The sequence below is a fragment of the Acinonyx jubatus genome, chromosome A3, assembly GCF_027475565.1.
Source record: "Acinonyx jubatus isolate Ajub_Pintada_27869175 chromosome A3, VMU_Ajub_asm_v1.0, whole genome shotgun sequence".
Lineage (NCBI taxonomy): Eukaryota > Metazoa > Chordata > Mammalia > Carnivora > Felidae > Acinonyx > Acinonyx jubatus.
In genome coordinates this window covers 61099215-61120037 of record NC_069388.1, presented here as the reverse complement: position 1 = coordinate 61120037, position 20823 = coordinate 61099215, and the positions used below count along the sequence as shown (strand labels likewise).

The following is a 20823-nucleotide window of genomic DNA, read 5'->3' as shown; positions in this document are numbered from 1 at the left end:
ATGAGTGAAGAATTCAAACTCAACTTGGCTCTCCTGGCCTGAGGACCCCAACCTTTGAGAAAAGCCTCAGGAGCAGGCAGGCCTTGGGGAGAGCCCTTTGCTCACCCACAGGCTTCCTGGGCCCAGTGGATGCTGCCCGGCTGAGGCCAAGACTCACCTGGGCCTTCTCTTGCCAGAGAGGGAGCGTCTCTTGCTGGTCTAGCATCCGGGCAATGACCACAAGGCTGAGCTGGCTTCGAAGCTGCCTGTGAGGGAAGGAGTAAGAGGGACTGAGTGGCGGGACACTCTGAGAGCAGGTGGGCTTGAAGTCCACGAGGGGGCAGGATGCCCTCCGGGTGGTGAGCATGGGAGAGCCATGTTGTCTGGAGTACTTTGGCTTACTCTTTTGGTTTATAACATTATTTATTTTAGAAGCAATAAAACATGATGGGAAGGTTTAAAAATAAGCAAAAGTAAAAAAATTAGAGTCACTTTAATTTCAGATGCTGGCACAGTGGTTTTTCTTCTTAGTTGGTCTTTCTCTCTGAATATCTATACTTCTCTGTGGATACACAGAGATGGGCAATGTTCAGCTGCTTTTGCACAGACCTTTGCCTTTTCTGTCCTTTGCAGTGTTTGAATCTTTTAGACCATGTAGGGTAATAGAGAGTGGGGCTAAATTTTTTTTTTTTTTTTTTTTTAAACCCAGCATCCAGTGGCTTTCCTTTGGAGAACCTGCTCCCACCCAGGGTGCTCCCAGGGTGGGCACATGAGCCAGGCCTGGCCCATCAGAATCTGAGTGACTGAGTCACTGAGAGGTAGCCTCGGTGCCCTGTTTGGAATTATCAGGAGTGTGTGTGCCTTTCCAGCAGGGCCACTGATCTGACAGGAGGTGATCCTACACCTGCTGGTGACCATCCTGCCTCCTTGTGTGAGAGCCTGGATGATGAATCAAGCAGAGACAGAGGACAGGGACAGAGTTCTGACCACACTCAGAGCCTGCTGTGCCTGAAGCCCCCAGCCCCTGGACCAATCGGTAGGTCAGTGGGTCATGTGAGCCAGTGAAGTGCCTTTGGCTCCAGTCAGTTTGGGCTGGACCAGTCTAGCACTGAACAGTTGGGATGGGGCTAGTATCTGCCATCTTTTGGAGTGAAGACCTCTGATGGGGATTTCAGATGCTAATGTTCAGGGCTCTGATTTTCATGAGTCCTTGAGGGCTGGAAGGAGCAAAAGGGAAGAGCAAAGGGGTGTGAGGGCCAGAGGATGGGGCTGGGGTGGTAGCGGCCGAAGAGGCTGGAAGGAGTGATGGGAAGAGGGGTCTGGGGTCCCTCCTCTGCCCATGCTCCATGCCACAACCCATTTCTACCACGAGGCTCCCATCTTTTCTTGCACCTCCATACATTGTGGCTCCCCATGGGCAGCAGACGTCAGCCCCTGGCATGGACCTTGATGTGGCCACAGTCCCCAGTTCCTGCAGAGAGCCACCATCAGAGGAAGCAAATGAGAGGTCCTGAAGTTAGAGGGAACATAAGGAACACGAAGGAAAACACTTGGGTTAGAACCAGCTCCTTAGAGGAGAAATGCCCTCAGGTAACAGCACTGTTGGAGGGACCCTCACAGGTGCCCTCAGCCACCTCCCTGGAAGGACACCACAAGGGACTGGGCGGATATCGGGAACAGCCTGCCACGGGCAGCACCGGGAAATGCCGAGCAAGTACTTTAGGGAGGCAGGATCCAGCCCAGCCACTTCCGGGCTTAATGGTCTGGGCTCCACTGCAACTTCCCCAGGGCAGAGCCTCCTGCTGCCCAGGCCTCACGTGAGGGAGGCTCCTGGGTGATGGAACTGAGGTGGGGGAGGGATGCCTCCTTGAACGGCTCCTGTGGGGCTGAGCAGGCTGACGCAGGGCCCTTGTTGATTTTCTTAGCACTTAGTCATGAAAGTCGGAGGAATCAACAAAGCAACAGGTTCTTGATTAGAAAGAGAAAAAATAGAAGCTGCAGGCAACACCACCATACACCAGAAAGGAGAACCTGAAAAAGACGGGAAATGCACGCTGCTGGTGAGCATCAACAGAGATGCTCATACACAGCAGGTGGGAATTTAATCCACTTTGAGAAACTGCTTGGCAAGATCTACTAAAGATGAACATGTGCTCACCCCATGACCTAGCTTACTCCTAGGTACACACGTACACACACACACGAGAGGCAGAAGTGTACTCTTGATATGCCAACAGAATGCATTCACAGGTTGGGCTCCATCTACGCAACTCAACCCTATGCCTAACGACAGTGAGTTAAAACTGTATCCGAAGGCATGGATCTTCACAGTGTCATGTGAAAGAAGCCAGGTACAAAAGAATACTTGTGTATGATTTAATTTATATTTAATTTACATCTAGTATAAAAATAGGCAAATAGCAGCTGTTGGAAGCCGGGAATAGTGGTGACGCTTGGGGGGTAGGCAGGTTCTGCTCCTGTTTCATTTCATGACCAGAGAGCTGGTCTCACATGTGCTCGATTTGTGGCAATCCACTGAGCCATACACTGATGGTCTGTGTTCTGTTTGTTTGTATGTTGTAGTTCAATAAAACTATTACTTAAAGAAGAAATTCAGCTGCAGGGAGAGACAGGATTGCCAGATTTAGCCAGTAAAAATATAGGCTGCCCAGTTAGATTTGAACTTCTTATGGATAAACAGAGTAATTTGCTTAGCATTAAGTTTCTCCCGTGCAATATTTATATTTTATCTGGCAACCCAGGGAGGGGCCAGCCATTCCTGGTCCATTCCTTTTTTTATTTTAGTGTTTGAGAGAGAGGGTGAGTGGGCAAGGGACAGAGAAAAAGAGAATCTCAAGCAAGCTCCATGCTGTCAGCATAGAGACTGATGCAGGGCTCAAACTCAGGAACTTCGAGATCATGACCTGAGCCCAAGGTGCCCCTCCCTGGTCCATTCTTGATCGGAAGACCTGACATTAACCCATGGGGCCCTCCCTGACCCTTTCTCCTTTTAGACTTGACCCCTTTCTGCAGAGCCCCTCAGCATTCCAACCGGACCAGAGACCTGTGGAGAGGCAGCCTCATCTAGACTGCCTCATGGGATAGCAAACAGGAGCCCCTCATCATCCTGTGAGTGCAGCCAGACCCCTACCCCTCACCCAGAGCCCCACCCTCCATTTTCTCCCTGGCCACATCACACACTCCGCATGGCTTCCACCTCATTGGCAGTCAGGACCTGCTCTCCAGCTGTTCCCCAGCAGCCCCGGCAGCAGCTGGGCCTGGAGCACAGTGGGCGGTAAATGGCCCCTCTGTGCTGCTACTCCAAAGCTAACTTGTAGCCAGAGTCAGAAGGCCTGCATCTGGGCTTCATTAATCCAAAACCCAGGCCTGTGTGGGAGCTCCTTTACCCTGCAGAGGGCGGGGAGGGGCCAACCTAGGGGTGGGGGTGCTGGCAGGCCAGCGAAGCAGAGCCGGGGTGGTTCCAGAAGGGAAGAGGCAGGCTGGGTGGGTCAGGACAGGGTTGTTGTCCAGAAAAGAAGAAAAGCACCAGAAAAAGCACTGGGTGAATGGATGAAAAGGAACCCACATCTGAAGGTGACATGCTCCCCCTCGCCGTCCCCCTCTGTGCACTGCCTTTCATTCTGATGGTCTCCTGCCTTTTAAACACGATCTCAGTTCCCACCGGGACACAGGGACAGGGGATAGGGCCACTTTTTAATTTTAGACTGAGAACTTACTCTACGGAGGAGAAAACGCAAGGACTCACCCCAAATAACACCCAAACTGTGTAGGGGGCAAGAAAAAGGAGCCATGGGCTCAGCTGAGGTTGGCCAGGGGCTCTTCCTCTCCTAGAAGTTTCCCGACCCCACCCGGCAAGGCCTCTCTGGAACTCAAAACCAGCCGGACAAAGGAGGATGCAGAAGCCACTGGAGCCATCCCAGCCACTGTCATATAAGGAAACAAGCTCCAGCCTTAAGCTCACACCAGGCCAGGCCTCTGCCTCAGCCCTGCCCCTCCCCGCCCCTGCCCCCCACGGGCCTCTGTAAAATCAGGACACTGGATTAGCGCTAAGAGGAGTCTAAGGCTCTGGGAAATCTGGAAATGGCTTTCCCAAATCCACAGCAGAGCCAGGAAGTGGAAAGCAGGCGTTCTGCCTCCCAGCATCCAACCTTCCCTCTAGCTCCTGCAAGGGGCAGCCCAGCCAGGAGCCAGGCACCAACCAGAGTGGGACACTAGGATGTTGGGACAACCACACTGGTCAACGCAGCCCCCTCTGGGGCCCCTCATCTTTGCTTCTCTGGAGGGGAACCAGGCCCTGCCAAGGCTGAACTACCCTAAAAGGCCATCAGGCATCTGGCCAAAGGCGTGAGCTGCCTTTTCCACATCTCTAGGGCAGCTCAGGAAGCAACAACAGTGGCCTGTTCCGCTGTGGAAAAGCTGCCCAACACCCTGCCTCAGGGCATCTGCCTGGCTTGCCTCTCAGGGACTGTCCACAATGCCTCCCATGCATCACAGCCACCTCTTATGCTACCCCCTCTTCACTTGGAGTCCACCTTGCATGTGAGCATGTGCTACCCAGGCAAGAAGGACTAAGCCCTAGGCTTAGAGGTTAGGGCAACTTCCTTGGTAGTCTGCCCAGTCATCCACACACAGGTTAGGGTACTCATCAGTGTGGGCATGCACAGTGCAGACAGGAAGAGATGGCAGGATGCAGACAGTCATGGATGCTTACAGCTCACTTGTACATGGATGAATCCCACAAACGAAGTGTTGACACTATGCTGAGGAAGCCAGACATAAGAGAGAATACTCTGTACAGTCCCATTTATACACATGTTCAAAAACAGGCTAAACTAATCTATGGAAAAGAAGTCGGGGAAGTGGTTTTCTCTGTAGAGGGAATGCCTGGGAGAGGCTCAAGAGGGCTTCTGGGGAGCAGATGACATTCTATCTATGGTCCTATGATATAGTCGTAGTTATACATACGGTCCCCTTTGCTAAGTGCACTGAGTATCTACCTTTGATGTGTCCTTTCCCAAATGTAGAACTAAATAAAAAAGTTACTATTATTTAGTAAATAAAGTTCCTATGGACAATTACGACCCAACTCCAATCCTCCTTACCACCTTTCTTCCCTCTTTCTTTTTGGTATTCTGATGAAATCCACAGAACCTCAGGCTTAGAAAACATCTTAATAGTCACCCCATCTAGGGGCACCTGGCTGGCTCAGTCAGTAGAGCATGCAACTCTTGATTTCAGGATCTTGAGTTCAAGCTCCTCATTGGGCACAGAGCTTACTTAAGGGGCACCTGGGTGGCTCAGCTGGTTAAGCATCTGACTTCAGCTCAGGTCATGATCTCACAGTTTGTGGGTTCGAGCCCCATGTCGGGCTCTGTGCTGACAGCTCACAGCCTGGAGCCTGTTTCCAATTCTGTGTCTCCCTCTCTCTCTGCCCCTCCTCTCAAAAATAAATAAACGCTAAAAAAAAAATTAAAAACAAAGTCACCCCATCTAATGTCCAAATATTTGTCTATTTAGTTAGGTCCTCAACATACCTGAGGGAAGTAGCCATATTTCCCATAGTTCCCTCTTCTCCAGGTGTAACAGCCACACTACACTTTTCTCTCTTTCAGAATCTTTCTGCTGCTGTGGGTTGGGTCCTCCAAAGGCCCTGGGGGTTGTTAACATTCTAGTCAGTGAGGTGCTCAGAGCTGGCCCTAACTAACGCCCATTTTCCTGGCCACCCTGATCACAGATTGAGCCCAAAGTCTCTCTCACACGTCTTGCTGTCAAATCTCATTTCCCAGATCCTGTTGTTAATTGTGCAGCTGGGTCTCCCTTTTCCTCTCAGACTGTCATTGTGGTTTGTTGAGATCTTCTGGAATCTTCCATTCGCTGTCAGTTGTATTCATGTCATGTGTGAGTCTGACCGTTGTTCCATTAATGGCCTCATCTGAGATACTGGGTCTGCCCTGACCAACCTGTCAGTGAAGACAAGCCTCTGGGTGTCCTGGGGGCCTGCCCTCCAGGCAGGCTCTGATGGCCAGCAGCGCCTGTGATGAGAAGCCCGACATTTCTCCTGTCATCCTCAGGATACAATGGTAGTCTCTACCAAGCGCCCTACAAAAGCCCAGACTGTCCTTTCCAGAGTACTATTCTGGTTGGCCTGTCAAAACATAAATGAGGCTAGTCTGGTAGGATTTATTCTTAGGAATCCTAGAAAGCAGAGCTTCCTTTTCTGTGTATGTGCTCACAAACTGTCCCTGGAGAATGGTGTGGGGGGCGCCTCAAGCCCGCCGCATACGCCGTGCTGAGTGAAGAGAGCTCATCCTGCCCTCCCTTCCCACCTCCAGAGGTCTCCGTTGACCCAGGGCACCCCATGTGCTCCTCCCCCAGCAATGATGTGGGACGTGCTTGCACCCACCACAGGGGACTTAAACCCATTCCGCACAGCTGGAGGCTTCCATACAGTCTCTGCCCATGCTGTCTGCGGCTTCGATTCCCTTCTATCAGTAGTGGAGTTGAGATGAAAAATGATGCTTCTCAACAAAGAAGAGGGGAGCAAACCAGGAATTAGGTAGTGTTGTCCTCTCTTCATCAGTGTCGACATGTCACTGCCAGCCCAAAACAGCACTCCTTTATTCAAAACCAACTTCACAAAAGTCCCTTCTATGGGCCTTAGTTTTCTCCACCGGCGCCATCACTGGTCCACGTGGTTTGCCAATCTGCCTTGTTCTGGTGTCCTACTTTCCATCTTCCCTATCTATCAAAAGCTGAGATCATGCTTGAGTTCCGGGTGCAGCCCCTGCTGTCTCTGGATACTTCCTACTTCTTTCCTCACTAGGTTTACATGCAATCCACATTCAAAATGTTACTGCACCATCTCCTAGCCAGCCCAAGCCATCTTTCCATTTGCAACTGGCTACTAAAAAACCAACTCTATGCTTTTTGAGCTCTGCCCTCCAAAAGCGAGAGCTCCATGAGTATGAGCATGCACACACACATGAGTCCCTCCTCATTCCAGGCTCCAAGGGCCCAGAAAGCAAAGTCACACCTCCCCCCTCAAGACGCTCCTAGCCCAAGGAGTCAGCCAAGGGTGCCAACAATCAGGGCCCTGTGTCAGGAAGTATCTTCGGAGAGATGTCTCCCGTCTGAGCCTAGTCTTGAGGTCGAGGAAATGCTAACCAGGCAAAGAGAAGGAGGAGAGGGATAAGGGAAGAGGCTTCTTTGGGAAGATGGAACTGACGTTGAAAAGCTCAGAGACAATGGGGCACCTGGGTGGCTCGGTGGTTAAGTGTCCTACTTTGGCTCAGGTCACGATCTCACGGTTCGTTGAGTTCGAGCCCCACATCAGGCTCTGTACTGTCAGCCTGTCAGCACAGAGCCCACTTCAGATCCTCTGTTCCCCTTTCTCTGCCCCTCCCCCACTTGGGCTCTCCCAAAAAATATTAAAAGAAAAAAAAAGAAAAAATGAAAAGACTCGGGGACAAATTGTGAGTTTGGGAGGCTGGAGTTTGGGAGCTTGCTGGGGACATGCGAAGGGGTTAAGGTAAGACTGGAAGAGAAGGCACTAAGGTCTTAGTATGCCACTGTTTAAATTTCATCTTGAGGATAGAAGCCTGAGGGATTTTAACAAAGCAAAAGCATGACGTGGCTGGCTGTGCATCTGAAGCCAGGTCACAAGGCTGGACAGTGGAGGCATGGGTCAGATGGGAGACAGCCTGGAAGGAGGCAGCAATTCAGGGGCGCTGTGGCAAAAGGCAGAACTGTGTGAGGGTGGCAGGAGAGATGTCTTTTGCTGGGGAGGAGGAGCTGGAGGGGACTGCCCCTGGGCTTCAGACAGTGGGCACGTGCTAATGCCAACATGGAGACAAGGAAGACAGGAGAAGGTGGTCCTCCTCAGAAGGTGGTGACTTCTGTTTCACACACGTGGAACCTGAAATACTTGCCCACACAGATCTGGTGCTTAGCAGAAAAGTCTAGCCAACGGTATTGACTTGGGAGCTGCTGGCACATGGTTGGAGTTGCAGCCATGAATGTGGACAAGATGGGGTATCAAGTCAAGTTCCCTAGGAGGTGGACTCTGAAGTGGAGGTGAGCATGCAGGGAATTTATGGGAGGGGGGAGAGGGGTGCTCTTGAGACGACCTCCTGTAAGGATGAAGGAAGCAGGTTTGAGCCAAAGGGGAAATCCAGGTTGCAATGTAGTCACAGCAGAACCCGTGGTTGACCCTGCAAGGACCCCTGGAGCTGTCAAGGGCCTTCAGAGATATCCCAGGTCGAGGCAGAGGGACAGGCCACTGTGCCCCCAGCACTGGGCTGCTCCCGAGGAAGGCACGCAGCCCCAGATAAGGTAACCATCTTCAGCAGAGGCATCCTGGGGTAGACTGGCAGGGTGAAACTCAGCACCTGGGGAGGGGGAGCTGGAGTCCTGAAGCAGGGCCATATAGACAGAGCACCACAGCACTCAGCCCGGAAAGCTCCCTGAGACTGTGCCAAGTGACCACAGGAAAGGGACCGGGGCAGAATCCCCAGGCAAACTGAGGCTTGAGGAGCAGTGGAGGAAGGAAATGGATGACGGCGAGTGAGAAGGATGGGGCAAAGAGGGGGAGGGGAATCAGGAGAATTAACACTGTGAAGTCAAGGAAGAAAATGATAAGCTTGTTCCTGAGGAAGGGCCATTAGGTCAGTGGTGATAAGGCAACTTGGCCACAGTGCCAGATGAAGTACATTTCCTCTACTCCTGGCTCTTTGGGTCACCCCTACCAACCCCCGCCCCATGCACACCCACTCATAAACGTGAGCCAGATCCTCTTCAGCCACAACCCCTCACACTCCTGGCTTCATTGTGACCCAGTTTTCCTTTGCTGTCCTTTCAGCTCCAGCATGGCCCCTTGACCTGTAGACATGACCTTCATCCTGCCTCTTGTTCCTCCAGATTTTGAGACCTGAAATTTCAAGGGTTTTTGGACCTTGGCTGCCTCCTTCTAGAATGTTCTGGCCTTGCCCACCCACAGAGTCTGAATGTCTGTTTTCTCAGGTGAGAACTTCCTATGACACTCTTGATCTCTGAAGAATCCACCACGGGGCCGGGGCGGGGGGAGGGGGCGGGGCAGGGTTCAGAATGTCTGTTTTGGGTGGATGGAGTAAGGGAGAACAGGGGAAGGGGAGCTCGGAGGTGTAGCAGGAGCTGGAGGAGGGGGTGAAGGCAGAATTGCTGTTCTAAGGGAGGAGACGCATGAAGGCATGTATGTATTAAGGAACAGTCAGTAGAGAATAAAAAGTGAAAGGTATAGGAGTAAGAAGGGATAAGTAAAGAAGGTCTGGAAGGGATAGGACTGTTGGGGTCCTGACCATGGGAGGTGGGGTCGGGAGGAAAGGAAGGAGGTGAGTTGTGGGTCCACTAGGTGTGTGGGTGGAGAAGTCAGTGGAGAAAGAAGGGACGGTGCTGTTTGCTGGTGTTCAGAGGTTTCAGCAGCAGGAAGTGGCGATGTCTGGAATCTGCTGAGGGACCCATGGAGGCTGGCCAGCGATTCAGAATGGGTCCTGGTTAGCCAGAAGGGGTCAGGGGCCAATGCAGGGATAGGACACATGAGGCAGCATACAGGAAGGGAGTCATGGTGGAACACGGCACCCAGGACATGAAGGCAGCAGAGGCAGATGGACAGAGAGAATGAAGGGGTCTAGGACCTGCACCTAGCTGGGGGTGGGAGGGTTGGGGGCTGGGGGTAGTGCAAGGGTGGGTGGGGGGACATAACACTCTACCATGGTACAGCCCTTGGCCCTACCCTGAGGGGAGCGAGCAGCATGGAAGATGAAGGAAAACAAGGAGGGTGTGGGGAAAGCTATGGTGTGCCTGCATGTGCTCTTATACCCAGTGTTCAAGACTCTGAAGGCCACTTTCTCCCACGGCTCCTGCATTTAGCAGCCAGCTGCTACTTGCTGGTCAGAATCCGGCTGATCCGGCAGCCTGCTCAAGCTGGTTTCATCTTCCTTTCCACTTTGGAGGCCACAGTTAAGCAGCATACACAGGATATCTAATAAACATTCGCGGGTGGTGAAGGAGGTGGGTCCCAGAGCCTGTGTACAACAGCTTTCAGTGGACTGAAAGCAGCCCTTGGCCTCTGTCCTCCCCCTAAAAGGGCTGACTCCTGGGAGTGTCTGCAGAAGTTTGCTCAGAACACATACTGGGGACACTGCACAGGAGCTGGAAGGGCAAGTCCCCTCCCCACAGCCCCCTGGAGCTACACCAGAGGGGCCACAGTCCCAAGACTGATGCTCCTCCAAGGGAAAGCCTTCCCATTGGCCCCATTTCAGATGGTTGGCTTCAGTATTTACTTTCATTTTTCATGGTTGAGCTCAACTCTCCTTAAATTTACAGTGCATCCCTGAAGTCTTGGTCAACAAGATGGGGGCGGGGGGGCGAGGGGCGGGGTGGGGATGTGCATCACACAAATGTTGGTGACAGTTCTCACTTTGTGCTTAACCAGTCAGTAGACTAAGAATGTGACAGAATGCGCAACAATATGCCCTCCTTCCTGGGGGTCAGTCTGGGCACCAAGCCCAGTGGGGCAGCCACCAGTGAGGGCAGAACAAGGCTGCCAGCAAGCTCCTGCAACATTGCCCCCACAGGGAGCAGGGGGTGAGGGGCGGGGGGCGGCTAACTAAAGACCACAGCCACGGTGTGGCTGTAAAGAAAAATTAGAAGCTCTTTCTGACCCAATTTGGAATGATTGCCAAAACATTAGTTGAAGTGAAAAGAAGGGCAGAGAGAACATGCACAGAAACACACACAAGAAATGGAGGCAGGCTGGGTGGCTGGTAGGGACACATTTTAAACATGTGCTCTATAGTGCCTTTTGAATTTCATTCGGTTTGAAAGCTTTATCTATTTAGGAAAATAAGATAAAATTTCTAATTAAACAGATGACACCCATCCTGCTGATGAACCCTCTTTAGGAATTATCACCCTAGTTGATGTGTCTGTTTGAAAGGGAGGTGAGGTTGTTCCACTGTATTAACTACTGACATTTAAGGAACACTGAGCAAAGGCCCTGGAGCTACAACAACACCCTGTAAAAGACATGGATTCCTGAAATCTGTTTGATTCAACTAATAGGTAAATGACATCATAAATTTAGGAGATGATGAAGGAAGTCTCCAGTCTGCTGGGAAAGGTGGATCATGAAGACATAAAGAAAAGTTGGTGTTGGCCTCACTGGCTCTTCAGGGGTGGAAAAAATCAAGTTAGAGCCCTGTCTCATACCTCCGAAAAATAGATTCCAGACAGGATTAAAAACCAATAGTAACAAAGTTAATGTAAGTATTGGGAGAAATATAACATAATATTTTTGTGATCCTGTGGTGGGGAAGGCCTTTCTTTTCAAGAAAGAAAGAAAGAAAGATTTAATTAGAATCAACCCTTTATATTATCCACATAACTTTTCTGTAAATCTAAATGTATTCTAAAATAAAATTAAAAAAAAACTCCACAAACTTCAGGTCACTGAAAAATATCATGCACAAAGGTTTAAAAAGGACAATGTACAGCCTTAGGAGAAAATACAGTTCTGAAGCATATATAACAAACAATTATCAATGTTAATAAGAAGATTGATTACCTCATAGAAAAATGGGCAAGAAGCATCAAGATATAACATACAATAAAAGAAACACAAAAGACCACTGGCAATCAGAGAAATAAAAATTAGAATCAGAGTATGACATTTTTCACTCACCAGATTGACTAAAACACACAAAACTGAGAATACACAGTGTAGAAACATGCATTTTCATGTCCGTTGGTGGTATTCTCAATTGATACAGCTTTTTTTGGAGGCCAAATTTTAAATGTATATACTTTAGGACTGCAATTTCACCTCAAAGAGTTCATTGTATAGAAATATCTGCATAGATGTACAAAGCTTGTACCCTGGATAAATATCCAGAATGGAGGACTGGTTGTGTGCATACTATGAAATACTACGTGGCTATTAAAAAGAATGAGGTTCATCACACACACACGTATATGTGTGTAAACACACACATACATGTGTATATATATATACATGAAAGTGAGAAAAACAAGTACAAATAATATGGCCTGCTAGGAGCAAATGGGAAATTGGGGCTGGACAACATGGGGCCCTGGAGGCATTTGGACTCCACTGTGCAAACAGGGGAGCAAGGTGAGGGAGAGACACAATAATCCCATGTATCCACAGAGAGGACTTTGAGAGATGAACACAGAAAATGCCACTACCACCATCCCGGTGACAGATGTGATAGGAAAACAGGAGCAGGTGGGACGGAGGTGGCTGTGACCCAGACACATACCTGTTCTCATGGAGCTGACACGGACAGGCAACCACAAACAAGGGTTTGGGATTTGGACGGCAGAATGGACAGGATTTAGTGATGAACAGGGGTAACGAGCTGGGGATGAGAGAGACTTCCAGGACTACAATTTCTGACTTGTGCAATGCAGTGCACTAGCTGTTTGGGGTTGAGCAGGGAGGCTTAAGGCAGAGGTCAGCCTCCTGAGATCATATGGGAAAAAGTCCCATGTGTCTGGGCTTAATGCAAATGGCACCCACTGAGGCATTGGTCTAGTACTCACACCTACAGGCCTCAGAGAGAGCTTCTAGAAGCCCAGTTCTTTCAAATATAGAGCAACAACTTTCCTTTCAGGACTGTGGAGAGGCCTCCTCTCTTTCAACCAGATTCACAGGCAGGAGATTGAACTCTCCAACTCAGGATTGAATCTGAGCTGAGGAAGATGGCACTTGGCACTCGTCTGGGCCCTGGGGATGTGGGTCTGGATGAAATGCCAAGCCTGCTTCCTGAAGCCGCCCCTGAAGAGAGAGGTGCAGGGGGATGGCCCCAGTGGAGGGTTACTACAGAGGTGCCTATGAAGGCCGGGGGTCTTCCTGGCTCAGGGATGGGCAAGGAATACCCTGTGGCTGTAGCCTACAGTGGGGGGAAGGAAGGAGAGAAGAGACTGGGGCCAGGTCCAGAGAATGGGCCTCATTGCCCCGAGGGCTGAATTTGTTCACCTTGTTTGTTCACTCAAAAAAAAAAAAAGGATTTACAGAGTGCCGTAGGCTTGTCAGGCACTGTTTTAGATGCTGGATGATAAGAGCAGTGACTCCGCTAAGGGACTGCTCTCCTGGAGGTAACATAGAGGAGAGTCACCATAAATAAGGAACAAACAGTAGGAGAATTTCTGGCAGAAGGCCATGCTATGCATAAAATAAAGCAGAAAGATGAACTGAGAGTTTGGGAGAGGTGTGGGGAGGGGTGATTAGGGGACTTCCTGCAGTGGAGGTCTGAATGACTAGAAGGAACCCTCTACCAAGGATTGGGAGCAGCAGGCGGGTGCTGCAGTCAGAAGCTAATTGTATAAGGCAATTGTTTTGCTAATAAGATCATGTTAAGAAAATTAGGCTTTTTTTCCTTTCGTAATGAACTCATTAGTGAGCTGTATTTTTAGTTCTTTCTCCTGAGTTTTAGAGATTGGGCAGGAGGGGGAGGTTTGTTGGGACTGATGGGGAGGATTCTGGATCCCTACACCGGAGCCTGTTCCAGGGGAAGGGAGGAGTGTCAGAGGGAGGAGCCCGAGGTGGAGGAGCACCCACCTGCTCCGGGAGGTCACGTCCAGGAAGAACTGCACGAGCGCCAGCAGGTTGTGGTGGTGATCGGACACCTCGCTCAGGCTGCAGCACAGCTTCTGGAGCTGTGGGGATAGCAGGCATTAGGTGGGCTATGAGAGGGCCTGCCTTCCACCCTGATTTCCTCACCAGCCCACTCAGCAGGGAAGCCAGAAGTAAGATGTGGTCACAAAGGCCAGGGACTGGAGGGAGTATTCCCTGGCATCCTGGTGGCCTCCAAGCCTGCTATTCCCATTGAGTGTACTCTAGGGGCACTTTAATCCCTAGTGACAAGGCTATGTGAGGAGGCTCAGGACCTTAGAGAAGAGGCTAGGGCTTTGGCTTTGGCTCATGGTACCTTCCTTGGCCACTCATGGATGTTCTCAAGGAGCAGAAGCAGAAGCTGCTGAAGATCAGTCTTGGGCAGCAGGCAAAGCCCCACATCCAGGCCAACTCGGCACAGCAGCTCAATCAGGCCCAGGAGGTCCCCATCAGTGTAGGCCCCTGGCTGGGCTAGGGCACACAGAGCTAGGAACTGGAGAACAGAGAGAGTGCTAGGCCAGGGATGGCATCCCTTGGAGATGGGGCTGGGCAGGAGGGGATGGCATCATGAGCCCCTTGGCCATGCCAGGCAGGAGCTGAGGAAAACAAGCACCAACGCCCAAAGTCAAACCCCCCACGGTGGACTCAGGGGGCAGGCCCAGGCATAGGGGGCTGTGAGCCCTCCACAGCATCAGTCCTGGTGGCTGGCACAGTGCCTATAATACAACTGCTGAGTAGGTCTGGATGGTGAGCAGAAATGGGTGTGTAACTCACCTTGTAGATGTAGTTCAGGCTGACATCCAAGGCAATCTCCAGGGGGGCGTCCTGCTGCTCACTCCAGTTCAAGCTAGTGCTATTTTTAAGCACCCTAAGGTAAGACAAAAGCAAAGGGAAGGAGATGGGAGGAGGTGGGCACAAGGGGAGAACAGAGGCAGAGAGGGGGGCCTGCTTTTGCTCAAGAACAGAGAGCCCATGCATGATCCTTTCAGCCTGGGACCCTGATGCCCTGTCTGTGTTGGTCATTTACTGCTACTAACAAATTATCCCAGAATACAGAGGCTCAAAAACAATAAATATTTATTACATTGTGCAGTTTCTGAGAGTCAAGAATCCAGAAGCAGCTTAGCTGGGTGGTTCTGGCTCTGGATTTCTTGGGAGGTTGCCCCCAAAATATTGGAGGTGGGCCTGCTGTCATGTTAGGCTGGAGTGGGCAGGAGGAGCTGCTTGCAAGCTCACTCCAAGTTCACTCATGTGCCCCAGGAGGCCCCCAGTTCCTTGCCACATGGGGCTCTCCACAGGGCTCCTCAACATGGCACCTGGTTGCCCCCAACTGAGTGATCTGAGAGAGAGGGGAATGACAGAGACAGGAGCTGCAGTCTTTATAACCTAGTCTTGGAAGTGACATCCCATCACTTCTGCTGATGTCTATGGTCCACACAAGCCATCCAGACTCAGTGTGAGAATGAGCCACACCAGATCACGGGAGTCTGGCTCCCAACTGCTGCCACTCCAGCTGTGAGAAATAAGCCCACTAACCCAAATCAAAAGAGGAATGTGGAGACTTGGAGCACAGTGAAGTGAGGCTTTAATCAACGTTCTTGCAAGAGCGAGTGTTTGATGGACAGGCACACTCGGGGCAGTTACAGCAATTTATCTCCTAGCGTGCAAGTCCCTCCCCTGGTTCCTCATTGGCTGAGTACTACAGAGGTTACAGCCTTACCCAGACATCACCTATGCTCATGTAAGGTACAGAGTAGTCTGACTGGAACAAATGTACATTCCCTGAGGTGACACAGAGACTTTCAGTCCTCCTCCCTTTGTTCTTTGGTACATGCTCATTGCAAAGTCTGTGAAAATAAGCCCTCTAAATGGAGAGGGAAAGAACCAGGAAGTGAAGTGTCTAAGGGTTTGGGATCCATTGTGGGGGTGGGAGTGGGGGTGGGGGTTCATATATATTTCCAATTTGGTTGTAAACCTGTTAAGTAGACAGCACAGCTTTAATTTTGTATTTCTGAAAATGAATCATCTCTCTCAGATCGCCAGGCCTCCGGCTTTAGTTTTCTGGGACTTGGAGACCAGGATATCATACTCCATTGCCCCAAAAGAGTCTTCCTCAAAGAAGTTCTTTGTCCACACAGGTATGGTGACATTTTGCATGCATTAAGAAGTATACTACATTGTAGCTTATATGGGGACTAGTTTCCAAAGTCAGCAAGTAATATGATGAAAGAATAAAAATTATCATTGAGAACTCCTCCAAAGGGGTTCACACTAACAGGCTGCCTACCGATAAGCCTAGCATGGCCAGTTTTCCTCTAGTGTGGAAACAAAGCTTGTTGAGCTGAGATGAAGTTAGAACTTAGGGTCATAAAAAACAAACAAACAAAAAACACCACCACACACACACACACACACACACACACCCCAAACCTCTTTAAAGACTAGAGTCATATTCAGGGTGACAAGGTCCTTACAGTAAGAGAGGCATCAATGGACAACAGAGTTGTACCACCTTTGCACAAACTTCCCCAGGCACATGCTCATTGGATAAAAATCAGAGCAAGATCGCCTCACTGATTCTGTCTCTCTGGTCAAATGTATACTGTTAATTGCTGCATACTGTTGAGGTAAGCTTATGACCAGGCTCCCTGTGCTGTCTCATCTACTGCTCTACTCTTATTAACTGGTTGGCGTTCCTGATAACAGCAGGCTCTCCACAAATGAAGATACTGATGACAGCAACACTGTTGGCAATAACAGGCTCCAGTGTAGCCACCTGACCGCTGACAAAGAAAAAGCTCCATTCCTGCGTGCTCCAGTGAAAAGTCTCTGCTCTTCTTTTACTTGGCACTGGTGCTGCTTATTCAAAGCGAAGTAGGAGAATTCCATCTCTAGGTGCCCGGGAAATTGATGCCAACAAAACAAAGTCGAGGGGGTGGAGGGGAGGGTATGACTGCGCTTGGCCATTCTTCCAGATTTTAGCATTTATTAGGGCCAGAGAATGGGTGAGGCTGGTGTTTGCACATCTGGGCACCTGCTGGGCCTGTGTCAGTATATAAGGGGTGCTCCGGTTTGCACCAGCCTGTGGGCATGCATGGGGTATGGAAGCATGAGTGGGAATGCTTTCAGACTTCCCAAAGGATGGAGGCAGGCACAGAATAGACCGTGACTCTGCTGAAGAGGAACGGGCTTTCAGACAGTCTGGTGCCACCAGAGGGAGGAGGAGTGTGGAAAACGTGAGCTGGGGAGGGAAGCGTGGCTGTGACAAGAACCCTCCCCAAGAGGGTTGGCGGACAGCCAGAGAGGGTGGCGGACAGCCTCGCGGTGTGTGCTCCAGCATTTCCTGTGCCACCTCTCCTTGGAAACAGCAGGCAACAGAATGGGGGTCCCTGTTCCCTGCCTTTCTGAGGTTCTGATGAACCGCTTGTCTGAAATGTCTGCATCTGTGACTGCTATACTGGGGGTGCAGCGCCGGCTAATCCCCAGGCCTCCATCCCCAGGCTCCCAGCAGGTGGCCAGGGAGCACAGGCATTCACGGCCTGGCAAGCTCACTCCCCTCCTGAGTGGAGGGGTCCCACAACTGGACTCCATGAACAAAGTGCTTCACCATCCTGCCCCTCCCTTCAGCCCTGACCCCCAGCCGGCAGGGTTAGAGCTCAGCCTGTGGCCAGGACCCAGGAGCTAGAGCTTGGGTCATGGCGATGCTGTTCTACACTTATTCAGTGATTGTAAGAGGGGCACGTCTTATGTACTCCGACATTCTCAGCAGGAGCATGGTAAAAGAGCCATAGGGGCATGGCCACCACTGTAACCAAGGGCTATCCTGAAAGTGCCCAGTGGTCAGGGTCCCACCATGCAGGCTGTGAGTAGCGTGCTCTCCCCTAGGCCTGTACTACTAAATCAAACTGGACCTGCTGTCCAGGCCTTATGGGCGAGGTCAATGCAGTAAAGGGAATTCGATGCTGAGCTAACGGGAAGGGAGAGAGAAGTACATTTTACCTGGGTTGAATTACACTGTCTCAAGACGGCCAGCGACCAGCCTCCTGCACACTGGACAGGATGCTCTTTCAATGGATTAACCATCAATTAGTTACCCATTTGGCCTCTGCACCAGGCTGCCCTTTCAGAGAACTAAGTCGATGAAGGTTTCCAGTACCAGACTATGGTAGTTTGGTGGCCAGTCCCGTGTATCTGACTGGGACTTTCAGATGGACTTTGTAACCTGGGGAGCAGCCTTGGATAACCAGCCATTGCTACCAAGGACCTTCCCTGCCTTCCCAGGTGAGACTGGGGCACCTGACGAAGAGTGTCTGTACAGCCGGGTGGCACCAGCCCCCTCAAACTCTTGCTCCTGCTTCCTGGTCAGTGTTCATGCTCTGGTCCCTCTTCTGCCCTTTTGCCCCCACAGATCCTCCTGATTCCTTCCTCCCCAGTCTTGTCATATGGCCCAGTGGCAGAAGGACTATATCTTCCGAGAGGAAATCTTGAAGCATTCGAAGAGATGGTGATGGGTTTCAAGGAAATCTGAGATGAGGAATACATGGTGAAAGACCAGTCTTCCTCATAGTAACTAAAAAGACAGTCCAGTTGTGGGGCCATGTGCAGAGACATCCTAACCCCTCATTTCCAGTCTTGGCCACTACAGGGGCTCTGTGGGTGCCCTGGAGGAGCCCCAGAGCATCTGTTCTGCTGGAGAGCCCTAGATTGGGACATCCCTGGAAGTCAACAGAACAGTATGTGATGTGGAGCCACTTGGCATGGGATGAGCCTGAGCGTGGTCAGGAACAGGATGAGGAGGACAATGGGGACAAGGCAGCCTGCCGTGATGTTCTTCTTGTGGCCCATGTGTCCATGAAGGGTGTCATACCTTTGGTGGAGGAGACTCCAGAACCTTCATAGTGCTTCCTGAATAGTCTAGAAGAGCTGTCTTCCAACCCTATGACTCCCAGAGCTTCCCCAACTGCAGCAACCAACCAGCAACCCAGCTAACCCACCTGAGCATCTCTGCTACCCCACATCTTGGGGACGTCATTGGACGGGTCTCCAGGATGTGTCTATTTGCTTTTCAAAAGGAGGCTGTGTTCAGGCAGAAAATCCTCCCTAGGCTGAGTGGCTGGACAAGCAGTCCAGTCTGTTCTTATAGGGTCACAATAGGGAAATCACCCCTGAAGCCATTGGCCAGATCCTCAGGCCAGTTCTGAATCCTCTGTGGGGAAACGGTGCCAACAGTGTGAGGCCCAAGGAAAGAGGTAGGCTGTCCAAACGGTACGTCTGGGAATGTGACCATGCAGCTCTGGCAACACTCTAGGACAACATGGCTTTGCCTTCCTCTTACCCAGGGCCAACTGCCTGGTAATGCATGCTAGGGGTTTGTGTTCCCAAGGATTTGAGGTGGCAGATTTAAACAGCCACAGTTCTAATGCCCATCTGCCCCCTGTGGCCTCCAAAGTGGATGGATCTGTCCTGAAGCCGAAGGAGCAGGAAGCTGTCAAGCTCAGGGGGAAGGGAGAAGGGCGGGGAGAAAGTGGCTCTTTGCAGAGTGTGTAGTAAGTTGGGTGGTTATATGCCTCCAGTGGCACCTCTCACTTTCCAAGTGGATACCAAGTGCTCATCACAACAGTTAGAAATAGCTCTTCTGAACTCTTCAGGCCCCCTAGGCCCTTCCCCCAACCTGCATTTGTTTTTCCAAGTGTAATTCTTTCCTCGACTCATTCTAGAAGGTGGTGTGATTGAAGCTCTGTGTCGGGGAAGAGGCAAGTGGCTTATTACACCAGATATGGAACTCCACGGGAAGGGAGAGGGGCAGGAGCGAGGCAGGCTGGCACATGCGCAGGGTATTTATAGCAGAGCGAGTGTGGTTTGGTCTGGTTTGGTTTGGCAGACAATTACTAAACACAGTTGTGGAACAGGTTCTTAAGGAAGCTTGGGCCTTCCCCGAGTAGGAACACCCGCCAGCCTGCAACAGCAAAGGTAAGGGTCCCTGTACTTCCTGGGGCCAGAAGATTGTCACCAGGATGGTGGGGGCGGGCTTCCATGTAACATCCGATCCAGGGCTCTAAAAACCCTGTTATATGTTCTCAAAGAATTGTCAAGAAAAAGTTTGAATGTAATATAATCTGTAGAACAAGTTTATAATATGTAACACTTTTACAACCCAGACCTCATCACTGTGCACCCAACAATAGCCATTTATGTATTGTTAGGTCTCTGCTCCTAGAGAGCAGGGACAATGCCTATGCAAATTAGCACCCCCCAACCCAGATCAGCACACAAAGGGGGCACCCACAGAACAAAACTGGCCACTGTGGAAATTACATGTAAAATTGTGCCTTGCTGGCCATGGGTTGATATTAGGTAATGTGTCAAAATTGAGGCTTAGAGGTAGACCAGAGAGACTGGGACATGTCCTGGAAGAGGAGGGGCATTGAGGGCTCTGAGTCACCACGGGGCAGGAACAGATGTCAGCTAAACCAGCAAGACTCATCTGTGCCTGCTTCTTCTCCCTGTGCCTCCCCCTCCCCGCCTAGGCTGGGAGCAGGGTCATTTATCCAAACATTCACCATTTGTCATTCACGGTGTGATACTCATATCCACAGGTACTTGTGTGTGGTTTGTTCTATAATCCCTCAGACTCTGTTTCACCATGTGGGTTAGAGCCTGAGTTTGGGAATTTTTTTTAACTCCCCCCCACAAATGCACATAATTTTATATAATAATCAGAGGAAATCTTTCCTCTTTTTTTTCCCTAAATGTTCATCTATTTTTGAGAGAGACGGCGTGTGCCCAAGTGCACGGATGGGGAAGGGGCAGAAAGCAAGGGGGAGAGAGGGAGAATCCCAAGCAGGATCCACACTCAGCATAGAGTCTGATGTAGGCCTTGAACCCATGAACTGTAAGACATGACCTGAGCCAAAGCTTAACCAACTGAGCCACCCAGGTACCTCACCTTTTTCTAACTTATAAATGCTCATGGAACGGAGGATGCCACAAACAGTAATGAAATGGATAGTTTTGTACAATGAATGGCCCATTACGTTGTATTACCTTTACAGAATAGGAAATACTTTATGATTAATTTTTTCTTCCCTTCCCATCTCCTCAGAATAGGAAATACTTCAATATTTCCTAACATGAATAAATGTTCAAAAGAACGG

General features: G+C 50.5%; 1 protein-coding gene across 7 annotated transcripts in view; it reads right to left on the bottom strand.

Moving 5' to 3' along the window:
• Positions 1 to 20823, bottom strand: part of FAM178B (family with sequence similarity 178 member B) — a 113937-nt gene that overhangs the window by 24580 nt on the left and 68534 nt on the right. For 6 of the 7 annotated variants that reach the window (XM_027072604.2, XM_015074118.3, XM_015074119.3 and 3 more), the window contains exons 10-13: positions 14444 to 14537; positions 13986 to 14162; positions 13616 to 13713; positions 158 to 245 (exon numbers count right to left, since the gene is read on the bottom strand). In XM_027072604.2, coding sequence (XP_026928405.1) covers positions 158 to 245; positions 13616 to 13713; positions 13986 to 14162; positions 14444 to 14537 — 457 coding nt within the window. Of the gene's footprint in view, positions 1 to 157; positions 246 to 12090; positions 12833 to 13615; positions 13714 to 13985; positions 14163 to 14443; positions 14538 to 20823 lie in introns of those variants that run through there. The other variant, XM_053200493.1, reaches the window with a different exon arrangement.